This window comes from Anser anser (genome assembly GCF_964211835.1).
Source record: "Anser anser genome assembly, chromosome: 2".
Taxonomy (NCBI): Eukaryota; Metazoa; Chordata; class Aves; order Anseriformes; family Anatidae; genus Anser; species Anser anser.
This window is the reverse complement of record NC_139721.1, coordinates 153,649,644-153,665,538: the sequence shown is the minus strand read 5'-3', so window position 1 is coordinate 153,665,538 and position 15,895 is coordinate 153,649,644. Positions and strand designations below refer to the sequence as shown.

General features: G+C 40.2%; 1 protein-coding gene across 1 annotated transcript; it reads left to right on the top strand.

The window, feature by feature from the left end:
- Nucleotides 1-1,016: 1,016 nt before the first annotated feature.
- Nucleotides 1,017-15,126, top strand: NOM1 (nucleolar protein with MIF4G domain 1). Its single transcript, XM_083824070.1, has 11 exons — nt 1,017-1,891; nt 2,722-2,846; nt 3,799-3,994; nt 4,928-5,251; nt 5,753-5,863; nt 7,104-7,271; nt 7,761-7,882; nt 11,407-11,539; nt 11,897-12,028; nt 12,861-12,970; nt 14,097-15,126. The coding sequence occupies exons 1-11, from the start codon at nt 1,052-1,054 to the stop codon at nt 14,272-14,274; spliced, it is 2,439 nt and encodes an 812-aa protein (XP_083680196.1). The 5' UTR covers nt 1,017-1,051; the 3' UTR covers nt 14,275-15,126.
- Nucleotides 15,127-15,895: the final 769 nt, after the last annotated feature.

The following is a 15,895-nucleotide window of genomic DNA, read 5'->3' as shown; positions in this document are numbered from 1 at the left end:
GGTCATCCAGGACATATGATGTAATGAGAGAGCATGGAAGCATGCACAGAACGGCAAAAATAATCTTCTGAATAATAATGCAACATTAAATTTTCAGCTAAAACTCAAGTCCTACCCAGTACGTCATTGTTCAAGAGAGGCCAGGAGTGCAATAAGAAAGAGCAAAATAATGAAGCCTGACTTTCTATGGATTTGTTTCCCACAGGAGATTCAGACTGATCCTCTTTTAGAAACTCGGCGTTGTACACTTACACTGGCTTTCATTTTTTGTGCATTTTTTTTTTTATGTCTGTTAAAGTCTAGGTTTCATTTAGTTGAGAAGCTCCTCTAGCCACCCTATTTTCAAGAAATTTGGGGAAAATTGGTGTTTTGGGGAACTGTCTTTGGGATCTGCCAAAGATGACTGAAGCAACTAGATTTCCGAGTTGGTCAGAGGAGAGGACACACGCACAGGTCCAGGCACATATACCCAGCAGACTGCTGACAGTGGCAAAGTGCCATGGGACGTTTAATTCCATCTGACCACAGAAATGACAGATAAATTTTCATCTATTGTGCACACTGGCCTGGCAGAACTGTGTGGGTGCTGTCCCCACGGCTCAGGCCACCAGCCCTCAGGAGCAACATCACTGTGTCCCAAGCATTGCCATGGAGGGAAATATTAGCAGCTGACAGCGATGCTGTTTTCGGCATACTCGGTAAGAAATATTGGTGTTTGGCAGTGTAGGAAATGGTTTAAAACTGGGGACAAGGCAGGTGGAGAAGTGCCCAGGGGCACTGCGGTCTCTGGGCTGCTGTGGCATCATGAGGCATTAGCAGTTTATCGAAGAGCCTTTATGGGGAAGAAATTATTCCACCCCCTTTTGTAATGCTAAGATCAACCCTGATAGTTTCTTAAACACGAAAAACGGGAGAGTTTCTCCGGATTTAGCAGCTTCAGCACGAGCTTCGAGCGGGGCTCCCGCCCGCCCCGGGACGCCGAGGCAGCAGAGGGCGCTGCTGCGCGAAATGGCGGCCGCGCGGCGGAAGGGGAGCGCGGCTCTTCCACAAGATGGCGGCGCCCCGGCGCGGCGTGGCTGAGGGGAGGATGAAGAAGCGGGGAGCAGCGGCCGGGTGGGCTCGCCGCGGCGGGGGGAAGCTGGATCGGCTGCGGCTGGCGGTGCAGGAGTTCGTGAAGGCAGCCGGAGACCAGCCACCGCTGACCGCGTCGGTAGGGTCGGAGAGAGCGAGCCGAAAGAGCCGCCGGGACTTGAGGAAGGAGAAGCGGAGGCTCAAGAGGAGCCGCCGCCGCCTCCTCCGACGCGGGGAGACGGGGGAAGCCCCCGCTGCACCTGCCCGGCCGGCTCCTGTCGCCAGCCCCAAAGTCCCGGCGTCGCCTTCAGCCGCTGTAAAGCAGCGTCCGGAGCCGCCGCGGCAGCAGAAGGCGGTGCGGCCGCCGCTGCCGGCCCCTCTGCCGGCCGCCACCTCTTGGTCGCGAAAACGGGCCCTGCTGGAGGCCAACGAGGAGGAGGAGAAGGAGATTCGGCGGCTGGAGCGGCGGCTGGGGCTCAACAAGCGCCGCAAGAAGAAAGGGAACACCGGGGCGGAGGAGCTGCCCCAGAGCTTCGTGCGGGACGGGCTGGACTACGTGCTGGGAGTCCTGGGCTCCGGCGCCGGCCTCGCCGAGCTTTGCAAGGACAGCGATTGGGAGGAGGCACCGGAGCCCAGGGCGAGCAAGGAGGCACCGGAGGAAGACGAGGAGGAGGCCCCGGAGGAGGATGAAGAGCTGGAGGACGCCTCTGACGCCTCCGAAGGGGAAGATGTGGAAGAACAGTGGGAGAGTGATGGGAGCTCGGCCCCCGAGGGTGAGCCAGAGGCAAGCGAGCCCCCGGACCCGGAGGAGGAAGAGGAGGTAGGGCGTTTGTCTGAAATAGCACAAACTTGCTTCTCAAAGCACCTGTTGCAACATGAATGCAAAAAAAAACTTTACATCACCTCTGCAAAGTGTTTGCTCTCTAACGAGCATGTGGAACGTGGGTGAAAACAGCGCTGGGTCTAGCAGGTGTTGGCTTCTGAGGTTTGCCAAGTCCTAGGAACAAACACGTGTGGAGGGTATGGTAGGAGGTTGCACCCTAAAGCACAAAGCCTTGTTTGTATATATAAGATTAGCAAATAAAAGGAACAAAGAAGTGTGACTGTCTCAGTTCTAGAAGATCCAGATTAAGCCTTTCCACTAAGACCATAAAGAGTTTATGTTAAAAATGAGTATCAGCTGGGAATGGGAGTGTTTCTTCTCCCAGATGATCCCAGAGGTTCTGCCTGTAATAGGCTTTGTAGCAAAGTGAAGAAGAGGAAGCCAAACAGATCATTTAGTCACATGGCACCAAGTTATGCTGTTAGTACCCCTGCACCTGAGGCTTTCACCTGTCCAGGCTTCTGTTGTCTACCAGGATAAAACAAAGATTCAATATATCAGTTTTAATAACTTAAATGAAATTTCACGTGAAGGGGAGAGGGGATTTTTTTTGCTGCTGTCAAGTTGATCATAAGCAGTAACTTGTTGTATGTTGGTGTTGTTTCTGAATGAAGTTGTTCCCTTGGCATTAGTTGTTGGACAGTGGAATGTATGTTTAAGTAAAAGACTGATCTATTCAACTTAAATAGAAATGTATGTGTTTATTTAAAATACTTAAGTATTTAAAATGGTAGTCTCATTTGCTATTCTATTGTTTTCTTGGCAAGGATCATAATCACAGTGCTGCAAAGTACGTTCCCCCTCAAGTGAGAAAAGCTCAGGAGACACTAGATGACAAGAAAAGAGAAGAATTGGGAAGACTGAAGAAAATGGTGAATGGTCTCATTAATAGGTAATGTAATGAGGACACGTAATTAATCTTTCTGGTTCTATGTGACAGTGATCATCATTCAAAGAAAAGTGGCATGGATGTGACTTTTGTCTTTTCAAACTGGATTTAAGTTGGCAGTCATGTCTGCTATCCTTAATAATAATTATCTTTGTTGATAGAAATTCTTCAAAGTTGGTAGTTAAAGAAGTTGAAAAAAATGGAAAATAAATTTAAGATTGGGCTGAATTCCACATGGCTATTGCCTGCAAATGCTAGCAATAATTCTCTTAAGTGTCAGTTGGAGTATGCCTATTGGAAAAAAATAAAATTGCAGTGTGAGAACCCTGCTATATTCCCCTTAGCATGTTTTTTATAAATTAAATAAAGTTAAATTTCCTCTAACACTGTAGTGAAGGAAGAGCAACTTTAAATTACTTTATAGCTTAAAGCACTGAAGACCAGAAAAAGTAATTAACACTTCCATGTGCTTTTAATTTTAGAGTACCCTTAAAATAAGAAATCTGTTGATGCTTTCTTTTATCTGTTATCTGTAAAATGCAGACTACAGAATACAGTTTTAGTTATTTAGAATTTGCTATACCTGATATGTTACGGAAGTATGAAGTGGTTTTGTACTTAGTTTTTCCCAAGACTGTGGTGTGCCATAGTTAATACTGAGCAGGAACAATTTTTTAATAAGGCTGTTCAATATGACAGTAGGGACATTGACAGTGTTTTGTAAATATTGCTGCTAATCTGCTCCTACATGTAAATGCTTTCAAAAAAAAATGTTCTGGAGTTTCATTTTTATTTTAGTGAACTCTGTAAAATACGGAAGGTTCCTTTCATTCATCTTTATTCTTTTTAAAAGAGCTAGCTTGGCTTACAAACAGGTTGTATGGTGGATAAACTGAAAATTGTGGAACTATGCAAAGAGGCAAAACAGTGAACATTGGATTTTTTTTCTCAATAGGTTGAGTGAACCAAATTTGTCCTCCATTAGTGGACAGCTGGAAGAGCTCTACATGGCCAACAGTAGAAAGGACATGAATGAAACTCTAACAGATATTCTTATGAATGCTTGTGTTACTGCAGTTGCCATGCCTGCAAGACTGATGATGGAGCATGTGCTTTTGGTCAGCATTCTTCATCATACAGTAGGAATTGAGGTAATTTTTGTGACTGGGATTAATTTTGTTTAATAATATATATTGGGGAGTGTTTTTCTTGATTGCCTTTTAACTTCTGATTATATGTCACTAAATAGCATATTTCAGTCGATAGTTGAACTCTTTGTAGCTTATTTGTTTGCTGTTCACAAGTGAACAGGACTGAGTTGCTTTATCTGACTAATTACTTTGTAAATTAATGCTGGTCACTTATAAAATTTCCGGTTTCCAATTAAAAAAAAAAAAGGCTAATATTACTACTGTAATAATGGTGTGGGTGTCTTGTTTGAACCTTACCAGTAATTTGTTATTTACCTACCTATATTTCGGTATGCTTCTTCATTCCAGTCTTTACCATTAGTTTACACTTCATAAATGCAGGAATTCCAGGATTTTTTCCCAACTGTATCTCTGACAAACAGCTAAGTCTTGTTTCCACTTTAAAATCAGCCTAGTCTCATGCTCAGCAACTGTGAAAACTTGGTGTGTTGTGATTTTACTGCCCCGCACTTTAAGTATTTTGTTCTGGAATGGTAAACTCGGCGATGCATTTAGTTTTGGACATGCAGCTTTTACTGGATAAATGACTAGCAGTAACAGCATGCTAGCTTGACAGCTGGGAAAAGGTGTTCATGAAAATTGTGTAAACAAATTTTGATATGCGTGCTGTAATTTCATAACATTTGCACGGACTTCAAAAGGCAACTGGATGGCATATTCATATAACTAACATTATTTAAGAAAATATGGCACAAACGAGGTACTATTTGTACATGTACACATAGTACATCCCTTTTTGTTGAGAGGAATAACAATATTGTTTAAAATTAATAATGGCAGTGCCTCAAAAATGATTATTTTACAGTTGTCTTTAAAATCTGCTAATGATTAACTGCTGAATTGTTATTTTTTCCTTAATGGAACTTTTGCCAGGTCGGTGCTCACTTTTTGGAAGCTGTGGTGAAGAAATTTGATGAACTCTCTAAAAGTGATGCTGAAGGGAAAGAATGTGAAAATCTACTTGCCTTGATTGCCCATCTGTATAACTTCCACGTAGTTCATTCCCTGCTGATCTTTGATATTCTGAAGAAGCTTGTTAGCACTTTCACTGAAAAAGATATTGAGCTGATTTTGTTTCTTCTGAAAAACGTGGGCTTTTCCTTAAGAAAAGATGACGCATTGGCTTTGAAGGACCTGATCAGTGAAGCCCAGAGCAAAGCACACACAGCAGAGAAGAATTTTAAGGATCAGACTAGGGTATGTGTATATTACGGATTTTCTTTTCTGAATCAACATTGCTTGCGTACGTGTATATTTACCAAAATGTTTTCCATTATACTCTAGGTTCTAGAGTTCATTAGAGTTCAGTCGCTGCATTCAGTTACTTATTTTCTTCTTGTCTTTCTCCATTAGTTCTTGGGACACAGACACCAAAATGCTTGCAACTGGGATAACTAGAGCTGTCACGTATACTATGCAATGAATAATTCTTCTGTTTCATACTTTTTACACTTCAAAAAGTGGTCACTGGGGGCTGGCGTTTAGCAGATAAGGCTTTGAATTGAAGCTTGAACAGGAATACAATAGGAGTTAGAGTAAACATCCTTCTCTGTATTTGTATTCATGTACTCTAACTTTCAGTGTACGTTGCCAGATGAGTTGATTATTCTCACAGATTAGTACTTTGAAATTACCCTTTCTACTTTATGTATTAAACTTGCAGCATATAATCCACATAAATATTTCTTTTCCTGATAGGTTCGTTTTATGCTAGAGACTATGTTGGCACTGAGGAATAATGACATGCGTAAGATTCCCGGTTATGATCCTGAACCAGTTGAAAAACTCCGCAAATTGCAAAGAACCCTGGTGAGAATTTTCTTGACATATGCAGTATAGCTGTTCTTACACTACAAATAATCAACTCTGCTTTATGTCAGCTTGATGGTATATTATATGCTAATATAATACATAAATTTTATCTATATATATAGATAGATACATATATATGTATATATATATATTTAAAAAGACTTTCATTTAACAGTCTGATGCTCTTGTGGACAAAAATTACTTCTTAGATAGTAGTACTTGATAATTTCACATGTTTAAATTTAGCCAGGCATCAACCAACCTTCTGCAGAACAGTCTGGGAAGGGACGTAATATGTAGCCAAAGGGTTTGAGGCAAAGTCCTGTATTTGACAGAGAGATTGTGGAATGTTTAATGATTGTGCAGATGGAATGAGTCATCATGACAAGTTTACTTTTTCCGTACATTTTAAATGCAGGCACCTGTTTGAAAGTTCACCAGAACTATTTTGGAAGTCCAGCACTTCTTAAAATGCATAGGTGTTTTGTGTTTTTTTATTGTTCTCTTTTTTGGGAGCTTTATCGGTACTGTCTAGAACAATCCAGTATAAAATGCATGAAAATATTTGTCTCTTTGGAGAGCTAATTAATTTTCACAATATTTAAATCTAATTCTATACTGTATGCATCTGCAACGTGTTATTTTTCAGAAACTTTTAAGTCCAGCATGTGCAAATCAGCAATGATAGGTAACCTAGCTCTGTAGAATTTCCTCTCAGTTTTTCACAAGTCTCTTAGTACACTTCTAGACTCTTCAGTTCAAAATTTTTATTTTGTTTGAAGAGTTTTATACATTTAGTTTGAATTGTACAGAACTTCTGGCAGTTTGTCATTCCATTTGATCATAAATGTGCAATTGGAAAATCATGACCAGATTGGAAACTAATTGGAGCATCTTAAAATGTTGTCATCAAATCTATATTGTAATTGAATTTTGAGTGGAAGATGGCTATCTTTTTATTGATGATTTAAAAAAAAAAAAAAGTAATACAAGTTTCTAAGCACAGATTTGATGAACTTAATCTATTTGAGAAATTGGAGCAAATGGAAAAATCTGTAAATTATTCTCAGGTTACTGCCTGAAAGAAATGGTTGTGGGAAAGAAACTTGAAGATCTTTATAGAGATCAACTTACCTGTATTTGTTTAAAGTATTGTTTAAAAGTAATTCTAAGTAATTAAATATATTAAAAAAAAAAAAATAAAAATCTGTTGCTACTTACTATGCTGTTATTCAAGGTTCACAGCAGTAGTTCCGGAAAAGAAACTCAGCTCCGTGTCTCCTTGGAATCGCTCCTCAATGCTGATAAGGTTGGTCGCTGGTGGATCATCGGGTCATCCTGGAGCGGAGCACCAATGATTGATAATACAAACAGCAAGACTCAGCAAAAACTGCACATTGGGAAGGTAAATCCAAATGGGACTAATAGAGCTAATAAGTTTAATTGTTGTCCGCAATCTTTTGAAGGTTGTTGATGTAGATGAATAAGCTCATTTAAGAGCCCACCAAAAAAAACCGTGGTGGGCTTCTGTAAGACGAAGCTTTCGCATTGTAAGATCGGATATTAAAATTTTCAAAATATTGGACTCATGCCCTTCAAAAGAGCTATTATCATAATATTATGATATAGTTTTTTTTCTTATCCTATGCAAGTGTAAAGTAGTTTGAGATGGCTGTGGTCACATGCATTAGGAAAGCACTTCTTAAAGATAATTGGCACAATTAAACTAGGTTTCCCTAATTGAAAAAGCTCCTGATGATGCCTGTGCCTTTATTGGACAAAAGTTCAGGACCTCTGGATTCATGCTTCACAGTTTACTGGTGGTTTTTATTAATGGTCGTATTAGAGGCTGCACAGAAATAGCTCTCTTCAAGTGTGTTCATTTTTTTTTCAGGTGAGTTCAAAGATAATGGAGCTTGCTCGTAAGCAGAGAATGAACACTGATATCAGGAGAAGTATTTTTTGTGTATTGATGACAAGTGAAGATTTCCTGGATGCCTTTGAAAAGCTTCTGAAGTAAGTACTGACTAGGTCAGAAGAAAGCCCAGAACTAAAAATAGTGATAGCTGGGAAGGAAGAATAACATTGCTGGTCTCACCGTTTAGTTGAAATGGGATCCAAGTGTGTAACTAGGATCCACGTGAGGATGGAGTGTAAGGGTATGAGGGGGACCAAATCCCTGATGTAAGGACTACTAGGGGTCAGGCAGAACTGACTGGCAGCCAGAGGAAAAAAGCAGCCTCTGTTATTGTCATTTAAGCCTGGAACTGTTATTTACAGCATCCTTTGATTTAAGGAGCCTGTATGTTTTTGTATTGAAGATGTGTCTCCCAGTCTCTTGCAGGCTTGCTTCTTTTAATTCTTGCCACCTTGCGTGTCTCTGTCCATTCTTGCAGGACCTGGTAGCGTTCTAGCACCTCGGTTTCTCTCCTGCAGAATTTATTAGCTTTGGACTTGCTCCAGGGTCCCATATCATGTTAAGACCGGTTTCCTCAACACTTGGCAAACTTCTCTTTAGAAGAGTATGTGATCAGGGAAGAGCTCAAAAGTTATTCTTTGTGTTTGTCAGAATATTAATTGCAAGTCTCTAGTAATTGGGAGGAGAGAGATCAGGTCTGAACTTTCCTGTTGCAGCCTTGTAATTCAAAGGAATTGTTTTTACCCTGATGGCATGCAATTATTTAATTTGCTAACCAAACCAAAACAGACTCCGTAATAAAGTCAACTAATGTTTGATTAAATGCCACTTCTGCAAAACACAGCTTGGATTTAAGACTGTGATGGAGTCATTCCAATATCTTAATATGGCCTGTTCAATTAAAAGAAATTAGCTGCTGCTGCTGCAGTTCTTGCCAAGGGCTGGTGGCTCAATTTGCAAATTGATCCTTGACTCTCATCTGTGCTATTTAAACTAGTATACAAATCTATATACATACAGGCTTGGCAGAAAAACTGTGTCTGCAGATTGCCTGCTGCGTGTTGATTCTGATTTTTATGCGGCAAATGCAGAGAGAAGAGGACTCTAAAATCTGCCCACATCTGGCAGAGTATAAAGGAAAGTACACAGACTAGTCAGTGAAGGAATTAACTTTAATGCAAACATGCTTTCCAGAGTGTATGGGAGTTTATATTCATATGTTTGATGTCAGACTCTTGAGGAAGAGCATAAAGATGTACTTCAGTTGTGCTTGTTGATTCATCTGCTGCTACATCTCTGGCAGAGTTGAGTTGTGGTTAAATGGTAATTTTAACCATTTTAAACCCAGCCTGTTATAGTTTGCTTGTCATTCTCCTCCTTTTGGGAAAAGTAAGTCAAAGAATGGCTCAGGTTGGAAGGGACCTTAAAGACCATCCAGTTCCAACCTCCAGCCATGGGCAGGGATGCCACCCACTAGATCAGGTTGTCCAGGGCCCCATCCAACCTGGTCTTGAACGCCTCCAGGGATGGGGCATCCGCAGCTTCTCTGGGCAACCTGACACACAGTGCAGTTGGTCACTGCCTGCTGACCGATGCCCAGCCAGACCCTGAGCCGTGGCAGTGTCGTCCCCCACTCCCCTCCCTGGTCAACTCCCCATATTTATTGTTCAGCACGGTGCCGTGTGGTGTGGGACATCCCTTTGGCCAGTTTGGGCCAGCAATTTTTTAAGCAGTTTCGTGGAGATGAAGAACTTGAGAAACTTCACATCTCACAAAAATTGAAACGGGTAGAAGGCTTAGGTATCCCGTTGTAGTGTGTTGTGTAATTCCAGATAGTGAGTATGGGATTGCACCTACTATACTCGTTTGAATTGACTTTTAATAGGTGGTACTGAATGTTGCTTTTTTTGGTCTAAAGCCAGCGATAATCTTGGGCTCCAGCTGATGATAACTAACCTACTTGGAGGCAGGCTTCTGCTGGTGAGAAATAACCTGCTTCAGAGGCAGTTACTCTGTATTTGGAGGGAAACTTTTAATTTGATCAAGACATGCGAGTCCCTGGGAGTATTGTACCTCAGGAATGATTTAATAGGTGAGGTGCTTGCAGCTTCTTTAGCTAAAGTTACCAGGCTTATGTAATCTGTACAGAATTATGGTGAAGTTCAGCAGCGAAAGACAATCCCAACACTTACATTTTAGTTGTTTAGGAATATCAGGTCTGAAAAGAGAAAATAGTGCTAGGTCTGTGAAGAATTGAAGGTAAGAAAAAAACTGAACATCAAATGCTGCTTTACTTGGTTACAACTGTCTGGCAACGTGAGTATTTCCAAAATAAGTTACGTTACAAGTGATGATGAGCAAAGAAAAAGGGCGTGCACCAAATTAGTGACTGCGATGTAACTTCACAAGTCATCTATTAGATACATGCCAGGTAGCTGACAACTTACATATGTTTTCTGAACAAACTTTTGTTGCTCTGTGACAAACTCAGATAGACCTTGGCTGATGGGAGAGCACTGAATGATATCGCAGACCAGAGCACTTAGAGTGCTGTTTTCTTTTGGGGAACCAGACTGAAGTTTTCTCCATTCATTAGCAGTCAACCTAGAAATCATCCCAGACTTTCCTATTGTAAAACCTTACGTTCTGTTTCTTGGCTGAGTGACAGTATTTTCTCTAGTACGTGTCTATGATCAAATGCAATGGCAGATGTCTGGAAGGGTGTACAATCAGCGGACGTTAGACTCAAGCTATGACAAGCTGTACTCTCAAGACTGTAGAGCAAGTTCCAGTGGGGTCAAACTTTGTTAGAAAATACATTTGAGTTATACCAATGCCGTATGAAACTTGAGCTTGAAGCAATGAAAATAATTTTGACATTTTGCAGATTGTAATATTAAGCATTCTTCATTTTAATTGGTTTTAATGCTGCCAAGCATCTGACAGCCCTGGAAGCTAAATCATATTATTCACAGAACAGGTGCGTTGTGAGTTAGTTACCGTTCCTCGCCAAAGTGCCTCGGCCCTATTTTTGAGTGGTCAAATGTTCAAATGGGAAGGCTGTTCAGTCCTTGGCCTTTATGCTGGGAGACAGCCAGCATAAGTACGTATTGATACTGTTGTCTTCAGGTGGTGGTGGTCTGTTTTGTTGTCCAAGCAGTTCTTGTCTCAGTGTTCATCCTCTGTGTTAGTACTCCAAGTTGTAGTGCTTGCTGCGGTAGTGCTGCTTTCAAAGGCACAGATAATGACAAGACTCCGTGATTACAGGCTTGTCTCCTCTGTCTTACTTTGTGGAAAGCTGCAAACATGGAGTGGGCTATTTCTCCCTCTCCAGGCAGTAATTATACTTGTGTCGTTTTGCCTCCATCTATTGTGGTCATATTTTCGCAGCCACTTCTCTAACACTGATAATGCTGTAGCATTTCCATATTGCTGTACCAGGATGCTGATTTAGCCTACAGTCTTAAGGGTTTGATGCCATTCAGTGTTTTAAGGACTTTAAGAACTTCTGACAACCAGAATTGAATGTGGTTTTTTTAAGGCATTAAAAATATTGACTGCTTTAGCTCTTACTTAGTGACGAATTTTCCTTACTATTTTTATTCTCTTCTCTAAATTCTAGGCTTGGACTGAAAGACCAGCAGGAGAGAGAAATTGTTCATGTTATCCTTTATTGCTGCTTACAGGAGAAGACGTATAACCCCTTCTACGCATTTTTGGCTGGCAAGTTTTGTGAATATGAAAGACGATTTCAGGTAAAGAAAAACACATTTCTACTTTTAGTCCCATTACGGTTAGAAAGACAACTACCAAACACCTGAGAGTAGATGTGTGCGTGTTTACATCTCATGGTCCTGAGGAAAGATTCTCCTGGTATACCTGTGCATTCAGTAAGGTATACTCTGTTTCCTGCTCAGATCTGACGCTAAGTAACTTCTGCAGAACGTTGCTTTTTTCTGCTTCACACGTTTAAAAGGACTTGAACCATCTGATCAAACATCTCCTGATTAATGGGGCACACAAAGAATAGAAGGTGAAAAGGTTTTGTAATTTCTTACTTAAACAATCCCTTGACTTGTAGTTTGTTTTTTTTTTTTTCCTTTGACATCTAGGTGACATTTCAGTTTAGTATTTGGGACAAAATCAAAGACTTAGGAAATCTGTCAGCATCTGCCATCACCAATTTGGTTTCACTGTTGGTTCACTTGCTAAGGACAAAATCATTGCCGCTTTCAGTTCTCAAGGTTGGTGTGTTTTCTTTTCAAAATGTGTTCTTACTTGTGCAAGTTCTGTGGAAAACGTGTATTATTAGCGGTATGTACTTATCTGGTGCTTTACCTGTTCATTGTCATGAACAAAGATGAAACTTGTTCTAAAATTACCAGATTAATCTCATCGACTATAGTAATGCTATCCTTTGGGGAAAAGGGGGCCTGGGGTGATGCAAGCATACAGAAATCCTGGAGAACACAGCGTAGAAACGTCCTTGTACAGTAGCAGTGTTGCTCCCAAACAAAGAAAAACTGCCTCGGAGCAGGTGATTTGGATCTCTCGTGTTACCAGAGGCAGCGTTAGTGAAAAACCCCATTATATCTATAGGGATTTCAATGGTTTGGATGCCCTGTTCAATTCTAGATAAAGAACAGTTTATGACTGCTGTTTTCTTTAGAACATCTCAGTTTGGAACTGAGGTCCCTTTTATTAGCAGATTTTGTTAGTGAGTTTGGTACCATGTGTTTTAGTTGATGTTTTTTTTATTAGACCAGAAAAAAAAAATTCCTGGGGGGCTTAAATTTCACAATAGTAAGTCCATAGAACTTACTTAAAAGAATAATTGAAGTGTGTTAAACAGGCAATATTCTGGATTGTCTTAGATTGTACTTTTGAAGTATTTATCTAGTTGAATAATTATGTCTTTGTATTCTGGTGCAACTGGACAGGTTATTCCTTAGAAACTTCAATGCTTCCTTATTGATTGGCTTTATGGAGGCAGTGTTCTCAACTAATTTTTCTGTGCATAACTTCAGACTTGGTATATATGGGAGTCCAATCTAATTCTGTCTATTCTAAAACCAGGTAATTGAATTCAGTGAACTAGATAAACCCAAAGTCCGTTTCTTGCGACAAGTATTAAGCATGCTGTTAGTCAAAACAGATGCTGAAGACGTTGGTGATATTTTTGGGAGGTAAGTGATAGGAGAGATCTCCAGAGTATACTTCATTTATAGTAATTTATAAAGATAAGAAGTCTGCTTATTTGTTTGCAATTGCACACTGCCTTCTCCAAATACTAGACATCCATCCATTAAAAAGCAAGCTCTGTTGGGGGAAGGTGGTGGGGGGCCAGCAGGCGTGTAGCATTTGTTTGTTAGTACAGGTTCTGATCTAGATACAGCTGTGCAAAGTATAATATACAACATAAGGCTTTCAGATAGTTGGTGTATCATTTAGGATTTTCATGAGCAGAGCTCTGTAATTACCTGCATTCCTTACTGCTTTACCATCTGTGTGCAGTGAGGTTTGGTCTCCAAGCAGTCTTTGCTGGTAGATTGCTTTAGTACTTTTTCCTTTTTTCTTTTTACATTGCTGTGAGAGAGGTTTGTGGGTTTTGTTTTCATTTTTTTAAGCCAATACTGTATGGAAAGTCTTGGTTTTATACAATGGATGGGGAACTTGGTTTTTTTAAATACTTCTTCACAGTGATCAAAAGACATCAGTTTCATTGAAGGTGCTAAAATGTTGTTCTGACACTTCTGTTTTGCTTAATCCCCTACAAGTGATAAATGTGTCTGTAAACATCCTTGATCTATGAAGTATTACACAGTTCATTGGATTCATACCCATACAGTTTGGGTTTCTTGTGACCCATGTAAAATTGAGTTCCAATGTTCCAGTTGTCGTGGAGACAGCTGTAATTTGCAACTTACTCCAGGAAGAAAGTTATACTGTACTTGCAATGTCACATAAAGCTGGGGGGGGGGGGGGGGGAATGTTGTTTCAGCCATTATGCTGTAACACAAGGAAGTTAAAACATTGTGTTTGCCTTGGTTTTTCTTTTCTGTAATGCAATTGTTTCTGTAAAACAAGTTTAGTATTCTAATATTTCATTTTATTGCTGAGGACCAATTGTATGTTGAGTATGTATGGGCTGTTTGCCAAATCAATGTAAACATGCTGTTAATTTGAAAGCCTTTTTGGAAAAGCACCTTTTGTAAGTTGATTTTTTTTTTAACATCTCTATTTGAAGAAAAAAAAAAACATAACTTTTGAAACAGTAGAAGTCTAATACTGTTTTTCTGACTGTTTTTACAGGATATCTGACAACCCCAGACTGGGAACACTGCGGGAAGGCTTGAAACTTTTCCTTACCCACTTCCTACTGAAAAATGTACAAGTCCAAAAGAGTGATGAAGAAGCTAGCCTATTAAAAGAAAGAGTTGAACTAGCAAGCAGGGCTTTGCAAGCAAAAGAATCCAAATTCAAACTATAGTCTGTTTCTCAAATAAAACACGTTAAAACTAGGTTTGCATGAAAATGCAAGACGTTGTTAAGTCTTTCAGACCCAAATAATTGGGAATGAGGGGAGCCTTGTTACTGGAAAGGATCCTTTTTTTTTGATGGAAACAGTTACTCTGCTTAGTGTACTAGTTACAAGTTTAATCAAAGGTGATACAAGGCCCTTCTGACGAAAGGGAAAATGTTTGGTTTTTTGACGTGTCCCTTTAAGGTTGGTTACTTCATGCAGATTAGAATCTGGAGAAGAGGTTGGATTTCTCTTCTATCATACTCCAGTCAGTAGAAATGTTCAGCATTGTATATTCCAGCCTCTCATTTAAAATAATTGCAGAAAACTGACCACTTCTTTTAAAGAATCAGCCTTAACCAAAGGCTTTTAATAACTCATCAGTGCGCTTGCCTGAAGGAATGGGCCACTAGATGGCGTAAGTACTGGTGAGTCAGTTTTGGAAGAGATCAACTTTTTTCTTAAAGTGTTGAATTTCTCAGCTAATTCTGTGAATTGTTATAATAAAAAGACTTGAAGATCTGACTTTGCCCAGTTATGTTGGGTTTAAAGATCACAGTAGAGTTTTATGCTATTTTAACTTTTTATTCAGCTTTAAAATTGGAATTATTAGTCTTACCGTCTGCGCTAATTAGATTTTCTAGACATAAAGAATATCAATATCAGTCTTTTAGTAAGAATACTTAGAGTACCTTCTCTAAGGATTTGCTTTCATTTCCCATTCAGCTGTCTTAAAAAATCGTGTACATTTCTTTGTATAACACTCAGTTTCTTCTGTCACCTTACAACTACATATTAAAGTGGGATTTCCTAAAGGATTTTGCTCTTTGGGTTGTCTTTATTCTATCTGGGTAGCCAGCAAGGGAGTGACCACAAATGTGTGGGGGCACATCCTAGTTTGCAGTATGTACTGCATCTACATAAACTGTCTGTACTAGGGATACCAGCCTTATTTCTACAATCAGGCTTGACCTCTGGTGGTCAGTAATCCAATCAGTTATGGTGCCTCTTAATTGCATGTGATATCACCTGATCTATTCTCCATCTTTGTATCTGGCCTTGTTGGGGAAAAATGATTTCCAGAAAGCATCCACCAGAAGATTTTGAGTTCTGCAGCAAAAGAGCTGGCCAAGATGTGTGAGGCTTTGTTGGTTTATTTTAATCGTAGTTGAATACAGAATACTTGATATGAGTAACGCTTCCACTAAGAGGAGTGTTTCTCCCATCAGCAAGGGAGTTGTTTCTCAGGCCTTTCCTCTTTTGGGGAGGGCAAGTTGCAGGGAACAAACGTATCCTGGGATCTGAGAGACCCAGTGTCAAAAACCAGGTTATGCTTGCACGTAACTAACACACGGAGATTGCTAACAAATGAACAAAGCAAGATGCGTTCGTTTGCCTCTTTCAGACCATTGGCAGCTTTAAGCCTACAAAACCGGACATTTTTGCTCAGTTGGATCTTGCATGCAACAGATGGCAGTAGAAAAATGCTGCATTACATTTTTTTAAATTCCATACGAATTAACAGAAGCAGGGGCAGCAGAAGCAACACTATTTTGTTGGACTGTGACACAAAAGTCACAATGTGGAG

What these genes read in the sequence shown, in the direction of transcription:
- NOM1 (XM_083824070.1), top strand. Translation starts at nt 1,052, where the DNA reads ATGGCGGCGCCCCGGCGCGGCGTGGCTGAGGGGAGGATGAAGAAGCGG. An exon ending in ATCATACAGTAGGAATTGAG is followed by an intron (nt 3,995 to 4,927) that starts GTAATTTTTGTG and finishes AACTTTTGCCAG; the next exon opens with GTCGGTGCTCACTTTTTGGA. An exon ending in GCCTTTGAAAAGCTTCTGAA is followed by an intron (nt 7,883 to 11,406) that starts GTAAGTACTGAC and finishes TCTAAATTCTAG; the next exon opens with GCTTGGACTGAAAGACCAGC.